General features: G+C 37.8%; 1 protein-coding gene across 1 annotated transcript in view; it reads left to right on the forward strand.

The window, feature by feature from the left end:
- Positions 1 to 13,059, forward strand: part of LOC140233927 (plectin-like) — a 206,484-nt gene that overhangs the window by 42,556 nt on the left and 150,869 nt on the right. Inside the window, exon 2 of the mRNA XM_072314015.1 lies at positions 7,666 to 7,727. Coding sequence (XP_072170116.1) covers positions 7,666 to 7,727 — 62 coding nt within the window. The remainder of the gene's footprint in view (positions 1 to 7,665; positions 7,728 to 13,059) is intronic.

Below are 13,059 nucleotides of genomic sequence, written 5' to 3' on the forward strand. Positions count from 1 at the left end.
GGTTATTAACTTCACAGGATTTCAGTCGCAATGGGCAGATAAGCTCGGCTTCTGTTTGCAGAGATGATAACCAAGTACTTAGTCGATATTTGATTGGCATGTGTTTTGTTGTTTTTGTTCGTGCAAAAAACAAGATAAACAAAAGTCTTTTCTTCATAGCCCTGTTCTCCTTGGACACAAGGCGAATCTTGGACTCATGTTTATTTGTTCTAAATGTTGCATAGTGACAAACAACTGAAGTGTGACAGACGAGCATCATTCATCTCTCCAATAATGTGCCCTTCCAAAATGTGGCATAATCTAACCAAGTCCTGAGGGTTATTTTGCCACAGATATGACCATCTTTTCTGAATTTTACTGTATATCCTACAATGGAGAAGGAGAAGATGGAATTCATTACATTCATGAAATCTGCACAAAATCAGAAAGAAATTCACAAAACTTGGCCAGTTTAAGAGAAGAAAGGATCTTTATTTTTTGTTAGATATGTTGCCAATTTGATGAAGAGATTCATTTTTGTTGGTACTCTACATTACGAAAATGAAGCAATGAATAATGTGAAACCATGATATAGACATTCCTCTTTATAAAACCGCAGAAGTGTTGTTCCAGACACTTCAAATGGGTTAGATCTTGCAGTGCTTTTTGCTGATTGACACATATGCTGGAGTGAGTGCTCTGTCTTCCTATTGGCTCAGATATTTTGAAACTAATTGCCATTGAGTAGAGGTATATTATATGTAAACTCTAATATCTATCCAGGTGGGGCTGAAGCACTCTTATGCCTGAGTAGTCAGTGAATTAATCTTAGAGTAAGGATTAGTTTTTTTTTTTTTTTTTTTTTTCGGGGGGTGGGGGGGGGGGTTAAATAAAATGCTTGTCATAGAGCTGGCATTTACCATAAAAAGAAGATTTTTTTTTTTCCTCTGACCCCATTCTGATGAACTTTTCTTGTTTAGAATTTTGCAGATAGTTGTATTTCTCTCTATAACTTGACATTTCCCCCATCTTTGTGTGTGTGTGTGTGTGTGTGTGTGTGTTTTTGCTGCAGTATACTGTAAAAGTTGAAATTTTCATGTGAATAATTTTTTTTTGCCCTCAGCTGGGTAAGAGTCGCCAGACATGGATTTTCAGTTAAGAGCAGATACTGAAAGAGCAGACTCTAAGCTTTAAAATGATGTATAACTCAATTCAAATGGACTCCCCTAACCTACCTAAATACTGGAAAGAAAACACACACTCTGGATAAGTGTGAACTGAGAAAAGAGGCTCTGAAGTACACAGACTAATCAAACGCTTACTCTTTACCAAGCCGTGCTAGCTGTGCCATGGATGAAAGGGACAAAACACAGGATGTAAACCACTGGAGCAACAACAATGAAGGGATTATCAGATTAAGTTGAAATTAAGCATGTTCTATAAGCACATTCTGCCCATGATTAATGCTAACTTTCAAAGCAGTAGCGTCATCCTTTCAAAAGTTATTAGACCTGAAAGTGAAGAGTGTGCAAAGGATTTCAAGACATGAAAAGCGGCCTGCCAAATTCTAAACAAGTCATACCTGATCATTCTACTCTTCCCCCCAAAATGGTTGGAGAAAAACTGCTAAAAACGCACTTTCCCATTCATGTTAAGATACCAAACTGAAGAATAATGTAAAAGAAGGATAGCTCTTTCAGAAAATATGAAAAAATTAAGATTGACTTGATTGAACCATTTCACCTTTTTGAGACCTCGCTTAAAATCAACGGGTGCGACTTTTTGTTTGCTTTGTGGTGCACGGTCACATATCATTTCCAACAACTCAGTAATTTCTCTCATTGTCTAGGGAGTGATATCTAATATCATCTGCCATGATATGCTGATGGCATTTCTTTCATGAGTCCCCTTCCCCTTTTTTCATTTCAGGGTAACCCTGTCTTGAGTGTGCAGGACATGATAACGCCTCATTCTCATTGCCCAACCCGTTTATAGCTATGCTGAATGCATTTGAGGGGGCTTCTGCCAAGCATGTTTGCCTGCGATGTCTTTTGTTATTAGGTGATCCGAGTATCCTCTCGGATCACCTTCTGTATCTGTACTGATTCTTTGTTCTTCTTCTTCTTTTTCTTCTTCTTTCTCCGCAAAAATTGTGTATCGCTAATCTCGGAAAGTCCTCTTCCTATCAACGTCAAAATTATACCATACATGTATCATGTCCCAAAGACGATCCTTCTAATAAAATCATAGTGATTAGTCGATCATGACGTCACTATGACGTCATTATATGAAAACACATTCTCAATCATATCTCTTTAATGGAATGAAAATTTTCAATGAAATTTACGTCACATATATTTCAAGTCAAGCGCATTCTACCCATATAATCAAAATTCATATTTTCTCTTAAAACGTGCGCGTACGCGCGCGTTGAAATATTTGTATGCTCAAATCGAGCTCAAATTTTTTTGCACACGTTTCAGACCATTTGGAGCATTTTTTGAAAAATTGAAAAAATTGGACGGACGCGTACGCGCGCGCACATATACGCACGCACAGCTCATATGCAATTGAAATTTCCCATTTTTTCACACTTATCGGATGCCTGAAATGTCAAGGAATATTTCTACCAAGTTTCAAGTCAATCCGACTCAATATGACGTCACACGGGCCCGTCAAAGTTGAAATTCCGCGCGCGCGTCAATGGCGATATACAGTGCAACAATGCAAAAAAACAGCCAATTTTGAATCCGATTTTACTCGTCAGGATGGACGATGACCCCCCATTTTTTTTACATATTCTGAAAGCTGATGAGTTGTACATATCATTTCATGGGTTGGCGATACTGAAAAAATGATTAAAAGATATCAAATTTCTTAATAAAGTAAAAAAAGTAAATTTTCAAAATGACGTCATCGAATTTTAAGTTTACTCAAGCATATCTCACTTATTCTTTTGTTGATTTTCATCCAAATTTCAATATGTTGTAGCTTATTAAATGGTCTTTCAGTCATATAATAACAACATTTTGATTGGATGACGGCATCACCTCGTGAAAAGGGATTAAATGTAACCTTGTCAAATTTGACCAGTTTACGTGTTATCTCTATGGGAGTGCAGTTTTTCTGGAAATGAAAACTGACATGACTATCTTTATCGAGCACTAGCTCACTTATGCTTCGGTGAATTTCTCCAAGATTTTAGTATGTTGTAGCTGAGACTTTGGGCTATCGTGAGTGTGCCCTTCGTTTTTTCATACGGAGTCGGCATCACGTCCAAAAACTTGGTTGAAATTAAAGCTTATCTTCGATGTATTGAAATATTTCTTCCTTTCTGCAACTTTCTTTGCAATAACTCAAGAAAGACAGCCCCTATCACCCCCATATTTTGCACATGTTTAGTTCATGTTACGTACATTATTTGATAAAATAACAACTACTTGATCGGACACCATCTTGGGTTTGTAAATTAGGGTCAAAGGTCATAAATGTTTTATCCTGTATCTTAGTGAATACATGTCCTATCTTTACCATATTTTGCACACGTAAAGACCATGTTACAAGGATCATTTCACAAAATAACAACTTTTGGCTCAGATGCCATCTTGTCTGTGCAAAGTGGGGTCAAAGGTCATATGTACTTTTTTCTGTATCTTCGTTATGACGTGTTATCTCTATTGGAGGGAATTTTTCTAGATGTGAAAGTTGACATGATTGTCTTTATCGAGCACTAGCTCACTTACCATTCTGTAAATTTCTCCCAGATCTTAAAGGCATAATTTACCATTTGCAGATGAAAGCATTAGTGCTATAAAATAGTTCTAAAATGTGAGTTAGGGATAGAAACAACCACTGTCAAAATTTGAATCATTATAATCGATGTTAAGTGTTGTTAAATACACAAAATGTGAACAATAGTTATAATAAAAAATTTTCCAGACTAAACCGTATACAGTTACGGTTTATTGAGAAAAACCCTGATATCTCCTTATATTTTAGGTTTTATTGCAAATATTTCATATGGTAGGATGTTTTATGATACAACAGACCTACACATATGCATCAAATATGATATCTTGAAAATTTTTGAAATCACTGCTCCCAAAGGTAAACTGGACCTTTAACATGTTGTAGCTGAGACTTTGCGCTATCAGAAATATGCCTTTTGTTTTTCATACAATGTCTGGATCATGCTAAAAAACTTGGTTGAAATTAAAGCTTATCTTCGATGTATTGAGATATTTCTTTCTTTCTGCAACTTTCTTTGCAATAACTCAAGAAAAACAGCCTCTATTACCCCCATATTTTGCACATGTTTAGTTTATGTCACGTACATTATTTCATAAAATAACAACTACTTGATCGGACACCATCTTGGGTATGTAAATTAGGGTCAAAGGTCATAAATGTTTCATCCTGTATCTTGGTGAATACTTGTCCTATCTTTCCCATATTTTGCACACGCAAGGACCATTTTACAAGAATCATTTCACAAAATAACTACTTTTTGCTCAGATGCCATCTTTGGTGTGCAAAATGGGGTCAAAGGTCAAATATACTTCATTCTGTATCTTCGTTAGTGCATACGGAATTCGGTACCAAAGATGGCAGGTCTGACTCCCTTTTCTAAATGAGACTCCAAACATCACATGGCCAATGTCCTCTCAACACAGATGAAACCTGTATAGTCATGGCTATTGGGATCAGGACTCAAATCATTGATTTCCCAAGAGATCGGATCACCTTATTTGTCAGTGTTGACAAATTCCGAGTCTAGTTCATAATAGTGACATGAAAACATGCAAGTTATGCAAAAGTGCAAAGATAAATTTTGTGAGCTCTGAGTTCACAGGGTACACGAGATTGATTTCAGCACTCAAGGTGTTGTGTAGATTTTTGAATGGATACACGGATAGTATCACTGAATCCGCAACCTGTTATTTCTTTGGAAGTGACTGTTGAGACGGTGCAAAGTGGCGCCAACATTTGGCTGCTGTGTGAATGCATTTATTGTAAAGAGGACCCTTTGGAGGCGGAATACATTATTCATGGTACCTTTAATCACTGTACATTGTATGTAATGACAGGATGCTAGGATCATCTTCCATGAGTTGATCATTAAAGTTTGCTGTCATTGATGGATAATGATACGCGATACTTTGTACTCCCAACAGTATGAGACGTCATTGGTCGTTATTTTCAAAGCAATTTGTACAGGTCAGGGAAAGAAACCACTGTTCTGCATTGTCATCCTGCATGTTTTGCTAGAGTTGTTTCTGCATGTATCTCAGGTTGGTGCGATACATGAGAATGCCATCACATTTCTGTACTTTAAGAGAACTTTTATGGCTTCTATAGTCTACGTAGATATTTGTTTTTAGGAGAATAATAAAAAATGTCACATTGTTGAAATAATGTCTGGTGCGGTTTTTTAGGAGCTTTTCAAGATCAATGATAGTAGCTAGTGTTTGTAGAGCGCATGTAACATTTATTTAGTACAATTGTATGTCATTGCACTTTTAAGACCATTATTACCCGGTCAGTGGATACATTATTTCTGACCAGCACTGACAGTGCTCGCTCTCCACTCCCTTGGGAGCATTCCAGCCAGTCGCAGCCATTTTACAGACATGCACTTGCTGATCAACCAACATGAACTTTCACATCCTACCAGGTACCCATCTATACTCCTGGGTGGCGAGCAGCAATGTGGAGAAAGTGCCTTGCTTGGTGAAGGGCAAACGTGTTGGGCATTGCATGGGCTCGAACCCACACCACGCTCATGTCATTCAGAGATGAGCGCTCTTATCCACTCAGCCATCTAATGCCTCCACAAGTTTATTCTTATGTATGTTCAAGGCAGACATCAGCAATCAATCAAGATAAAGATGACACCCAAGAGGTAGAAGAAAAGAATGAAAATGAACAGATGTGTGGGTGTAATTCTGTCGCCCAAAAGAATGACTTTATGGAAAATGTACTTATGCCATGAAGAAGTGGGAGTGTTTGGCGAGGATAAACATTCATGTCAGTGTCCCAAAGTCCACAGTGATTTTTTTTCTTTTTATTATTGGCTTGGGATAAATGTATAAAGTGATTGATATGTCTTTAGCTTGACATGATTGAGTGTTGACACCTCTATATCACATTGCAGCTGTCAAAATACTTTTTTAAAACTTGCTCTCAGGATTAATCGAGAATGGAGTCATCATTAAGATTGTGTTTTCCATTGATATGGGTGGATCTATCGTTGGAAGTTTGACTTCATCCTTGAAAAGAAATAGATATTTTTGTTGCTATTGTTGTGGGATGTTGAAAAAAACAATCCATGCAAGTCAGAAATATTTGGAAATACTTTATGAAAACCATTCATGCCTGGTCTTATCCCTAAACATAACACTTCCTTTGAACATCGAAGCGCTGAGCTGCAAAATGCAGAGCGTGGAAGTGAAGAAGAATCACGATTCTTTTCATGTCGGGTCAGTACCTGCGAAGAAATGAAGGGAAAGAGTGAATACAACTCGTCAAATCGTGGCTGGTCTTCACAGCTCGATCTAGTCTAGAGGATTATCTCGTTGAATACGGACTGGCACGTGAGGCTAAATAAAGCCAGGGTCAGCCCTTTGAAGCGGTGTTGGTGCTGTATGTCACTCCCAAGATTCTGCCAAGGTTGATGTTTGAGAGCATGTTTAGCTACCAACAGAAGTTTGCTACAGTAGATGGCAAAGTACCAAGGAGAAAGGGGTCTTTGATATATTTACTTTCTTTCAGTATGATTAAAGTATACCGTGAAAGTGGTGAAGCAAGAAAAATGTAAATATGGAGAGAGAGAGAAAAAAATATATATATATATATATAGAGAGAGAGAGAGAGAGAGAGGGAGGGAGGAGGTCCAAAAGAACCTTGTGTATGTTTTCTGTCCATATATATAAAGCACATTTTGTGATGTTTTTACTTTCGCAAAGTTTGCCACTTGACTGGTATTTTTTTTTGTGTGAAATGAATGTCTTGCACAAATATTTCCTGCAGCAAGACAACTGCTATAAAATGAAATGCAAGAGTGGGAAATTACTTATACCAGCTTTCTCTTGGAAAGGAAATATATTATAATCATTATTTCTCATTTTGTCAGTGTAGTTCTCGATCATAAATCAAGCACTCGCACAAGTGGCTATCATCAAGTCCTGACAGGCAAAATAATGTGTATTTATATTCAAATATCAGCATCTTTTTATTTCTGGATATACATGTATGTGTCATATCCCTCTTTACTTCTATCGTTTGCAGTTTATTGTAATCAGATTCACGATTTTGTGGTATTTTTCTTGTGGTATTCATGGTTTCTGTCATGAGGAAGTGTAAAGTTTTGACATGTGAAGGACTCTTCTTTCTCCTCATTTGTATTATTTTAATATTTTTGGAGGTATATATGTCTGTATGTATGTTTGTATATGTATACTTGGATAGATAAATATAGGCTGATATTATATTTTGATTTTTATCTTGGGTGTGCATTGTAAAGCAAGGGATGGTCTTCCTTGAATGAGTGAACCTGGTGAGTAGTGTGCTTATCTGTTGGCTTGAAGCGATTGTCAAACAAATCCATGTGTACTCTTGACTTTTCACACAATTCATCTCTTTTTTTCCCTCTCTCTTTCTTCCTACCCCCTCACTATCTTCCCACAGATGAAAGAGACAGGATACAAAAGAAGACCTTCACGAAATGGGTCAACAAGCACCTAAAGAAGGTAAGAACAGCCCTACTTGATTTGAGTTGGGTCTCATTGTAGCTTCCCACACCCCTCTGCATAAAGGGATTAAAGAAGTGTGATTAAAGAGCCACTCTGAGCAGCAGAGTTCGAGGGCTGGGGGATGACCATAGACCAAGATAATCACCTGTTAACTCTTTATGTGCCATGGTGGAAACCCCCTGTGTGCCACACTATCCTGAGACACCAACATTGTCATTCTTTGGGGAAAACATTTTGTTTTTCAAATCTATATTACTTTTGGAGATTTCTGCTATTAAAGCTGGACATATAGTGAGTAAAGTTGTAGAGAAAATGTCAAACTATGCTTTGATGTAAGTAGTATGGCAAATCTGGCATTGTTTTTCTTTAAAATGACTACAATAGTAGCTAAATTACTGTAGAGGCATGACTTTTGCAGACCAAACAGTGATAGAAACTTAAAATTCACAAGCAAATTCAGTAGGGAACACTGCTTGTTAGCCAGTCAGCACATAAAATGCAAGCTCTATGTGAGATGAACAGAAGCGCGAGAAAAGCTTTCATTGTACTGTGCACAGCATTTGGCGACTTATCGATCGGTTTGGGCAGGTTTGAGCAGAATATGCGAAGTTGGCACGCCGTCGACCAGCCCTGCACAGCAGAGTTTGAGGGCTGGTGGATGACCATTGATCAAGATAATCACCTGCTAAAGACAACTGCAGAGGTGTCATAACTCTGAGTGGATAGGACACTGCATCCACTTGGACAATCTCTGACCCGCTGATCTCCACTGCGGGTGGCTTCGAAGGGGCTTCATCTTGAGTGAATGCACACTTTGTTAATAGAACAATCATACAGTTTGCTACAAAATACATTATTTTCTGTCCAGTATATCTATGCAAACCTGTTGTGATCCAACCTATTCCTTTAAGTTCATTGCAGGGAGGTGGCTACCACCCTGTTCATTCAGTGGAATTAATCTCCAATCACTGAATTGATCATAATATCACTTCAATCGCCATGATTGTCCTTTACATCGCAATCTTATCTGTGACACTATACTAGTAATCATTAAATATTCAACTATGGAGTGCCACATCTACAATCATAATGTGCCATTGTTGTCAATAACATTCTTTTTTTTTAACCCACTGAGGACCAGTCCCGAGTATACTATGGCAATCGTTTATGGGAAATGCATGTTGTAGCAAAATCAAACCGTCATCAACGGGTAAATGTGTGTGTGTGTGTGTGTGTCTTGTTTTACATATAAATCATAATTTCTGTACTTCATCTGAAAGTATTGTCAGAAGCAGTTTTCTCTGTCAAGAAAAATGGATTTCAGTAGCATTTGCCTTCATATTCCAAAATATGATATCCTTTACTCATCTGGTTGTTACATGATCTTATGAGTGTATAGAATTTTTCAATAGACGCCATGTCCAACTTTTCCAGGCTGACATTGTATTCTTCATTTGATTTGCATTTTTTTTTTCCTGTTATTGCTCCCCATACAGTAAAAGAAAAAAAAAAAGCACACTCCTGTCGGTATTACCAAACTGATAAAAAAAAGAGAAAAAATATTTGTAGGCAGTATGCCATTCTCAAGACTGTATAGCATAAGACCACTTACTGGTGATGGTTGTATACCAGAGCAGCACAAAAAACACTCACACACACATGCACAAAGGAAAACAAAAGAAAAAAAAGAAGAATAGTTATCTCTCTTCCGGGGCATGGAAATGACATCAGGCGTTACGTTTCCTTTGTATACATTTTACCGCATCTTAAACTTAAAGGCCCGAATTCACGAAGGTGGTACAAATGAAACCATGGTTTAAACCATGGACAAAAACCATGGAGCGCCAAGTGTCGTACGGAATATTTCGTTACGAAATTGGTCATTTCGTTGACAAAATAACCATTTCATTAACGAAATTATCATTTCGTGGACGATAAGTTCATTTAGTTACAAAATGTTGCCATTTCGTTACAAGATAATCATTTCATCGACCAAAAGACTGATTTCGTAACGAAATATTCCATGCGACACTTGGCGCTCCATGGTTTTTGTCCATAGTTTAAACCGTGGTTTCATTTGTACCACCTTCGTGAATTCGGGCCATAGGGTGTGTACAGTTCTGGTCGAGGTGAGGATTTAGTTTTTAACGTTTTGCGAGAAATTCAGAAACCACTCTATGAAATGTCAAAGAGCATGCAATTCTAAGGGGTATCAAAAGTTTATTTGATGAAAATCGGTTTTGAAATGACTGAGATATCCAAAAACGAGGTGAAACAAAGAGATCCTAATAAAAGGCGTGGCCTGTAGTCTCTTATTATTATCACTTTTTTTTTGTGGATATCTCGGCTATATGAAATCAATTTTCATCAAATAAATATTGAATCCTTCTTTAAATTACATGCTCTTTCATATTTCATAAGAGGTTTCTCATTATCTCACTTAGGAATGTTCAAAACATGAATCCCCACCTCAACCAGTACTGTACAGTCCCTTTAAAGTGCATGATTAATCCCTGGGAAATGTACAACATGTACCGGTGTATTCTTTTTGTCCTACATGTACCTTGGCTTCTTATGCTTTTTTTTTTTTTTTAAATGCTCTATAAATAGTTCATTGAGTTTGATTGGAAGAAACCACATCAAGCACTGTGCTGTGCGTACCTGCATTAGCTTTTTATCAACCATGTATTGAACCATTGATTATGGGCACCAGAGCATGCTATGTACTTCAATCCATGGTGCATTATCTTGTCTTGGAGGGTAGGGGCTAATGACACAGAGGGTATCAGCCAAATTGCTTTTCTTAAACCCCTTTTGTGTGAAATTATAACATGACTACAAACTCTACACAGAAACCACTGTGTTGTGGTAGGCAATTGGGTTGAGACAATCTCTTTCTCCTACATATTACATGATATTGCCTGATGTGAAGCACCAATGTCCCCCCCTTTTTTTTTTTGGTGATCAATTATGCGGCTGTCCAAGGGCTCCGTTTCATAAAACTTGTTATCAATGACAAATGGTAATAGTTGTTACAAGCTACTGGAATCCGTGCATCTGACTGGCTGAGAGCAAATTTGCCATAGAAATGTGGCAGTTGTCTCTGGTAACAAGTTTTATGAAATGGGACCCAGGTTTAACGTCAGCGAAGTAGATTGGCCCCTACTTTTTAGCTGTCTGTCAGTCTTAAGCTGATGAAAACTTTTATTTTATGTATCTCAGAAGTTTTCTGAAAAAAAACCCCCAACCCCCCCCCCCCCCAAAAAAAAAACCCAAACAAAACAAAAACAAAAACCCACAAAAAACACTTTGATCGGTGGAGGTCTGAAGGCGAGTCGTGAGATCTTATTATCTCAACTTTTCATGACTCATGATATGAGATCTTCTTATTTTTACAGATCCTAGAAGATGAGATTTGAAATCATGACTTCTTGGCTTTTCCCTGCTCCCCAAGTCCAAGAAGTCAAGAAGTCAAGAAGGCAAAATGTACATATATATGAGTATGAGCGTGAGATCTCGTCTCACCTTGTCAGACCCGAGAAACAGAGAAGGCCAGATCTGACGTAATGGCTTCTTGCCTCCTCGGACTCCAAAAGGTCTGAAGGTGAGATGAGATCTCACATATTGCCTTCTAGGGCTAAATAAGGTAGATTAAGTGAGGAATCATCTTGTCTTCTTGGTGTAAGCTTCCATAAAATGGTGACAGGTTGAGTAGAGATTGTACATTTCTGAATTGGCACTGCAAACCTTGCTGACCATGAAAACAATTAAAGGATAAGTTCACCTTCATTAACATAAGGATTGAGAGAATGCAGCAATATTAGTAGAACACATCATTGAAAGTTTGAGGAAAATTGGACAATCGATGCAAAAGTTATGAATTTTTAAAACTTTTGTGTTGGAACCGCTGGATGAGGAGACTACTAAGGCTCGTGATGTCATATGAATACAACAGTATAAAGAAAATGTAAAGAAAATTCAACATATTTTCACTTTTTTCGCATAATAAAAGAGCATTTGACTTCCCTCTTTCTAAAGGCAATGGGAATAATATTACCCATAACAAATGTTGAGTCAAGGGAATGTGTACTTTTTTCAAAAGATGAAATTTTGTGAAATTCTCTTTATATTTTCCTTATATGGTTGTACGCATGTGACATCACACACTGCAGTAGTCTTCTTATCCAGCGGTGACTGCACAAAAACTTCAAAAATTCATAACTTTTGAACGGATTGTCCGATTTTCCTCAAACTTTCAATGATGTGTTCTACTAATATTGCTACATTCTCTCAATCCTTATGTTAATGAAGGTGAACTTGTCCTTTAAATGAGTTCAGGACATTTCTCCCATTGGACAACATATTTCCAGCTCAGAACCAGGAGAACTTATCGCAGTTGTTGGGGTATTGAGTTTAGGAATTATGATGCAGAGCTCATTATCCTGTACATTATGGTGTCAATTTCATATACAGTTCAGTTTCAGTAAAATGTTGGAAATTAAAACCACAAGGGCGCTATTTTACCCTTTATTTGGTACAATGTTTACAAATCTACCCACTTTTCATTAAATAGACTTTTTTATTTAATGAAAATTGTTTCCTTTTTATTCACACTCGAATCTTAGAACAATAGCACCCTTCTGGTTCTGAGCTGATGATAGTGTGTCGATAATGATAGTCTGTGCAACCAATACTATAACATGAAGGTTAGTCTATTAATACTTTGAGAGTAATGCATACTTCCATCTTCAGTGTACATGAGTGTCAACATCTCTGATTTTACACTTATCCTTACATGGACTTTACCAAATTGTTGACTGGTGTGTTGATAGACCCACTGCATATATTTAGGTACCAGCTGCAATAACACTATTGAGGGATTTTGGAAGAGGGATTTCAAAAAGTTTTGTCTCATTTTTTTTAACGGCAAGGTGGCCAAGAAAGAGCACGCTACTCCAGACCTCCCTGTCTCCGCATTGTCTCCTGACACTTTGTTAAATGGTCCACTGAATGGCAGCGAGCTCTTTGAGATCTGCTCCATGGAGCATCACATCCCATTGACTGACGCCTTTGTTCCACGAGGGCCTTAATCCCCGCCCCAGAGGAGGGCTCGGGACTCCTCAAGGAACCTGTACAATAAGGGGGTAATGACCCTTTGACTGCTCGGACCAAGACGTTTGGCAACTGGACGTGGGATCAGAAGGGGTAATGACCCTTTGAGTGCTTGGACCAAGATCTATGACCTGGACTGGGGATTAGAATGGGTAATATCCCTTTGACTGTTTTGACCAAGTTGTATAGGCTGGACCTGAGATCAGAAGGGGTACTA

Source organism: Diadema setosum, chromosome 10 (assembly GCF_964275005.1).
Source record: "Diadema setosum chromosome 10, eeDiaSeto1, whole genome shotgun sequence".
Taxonomy (NCBI): Eukaryota; Metazoa; Echinodermata; class Echinoidea; order Diadematoida; family Diadematidae; genus Diadema; species Diadema setosum.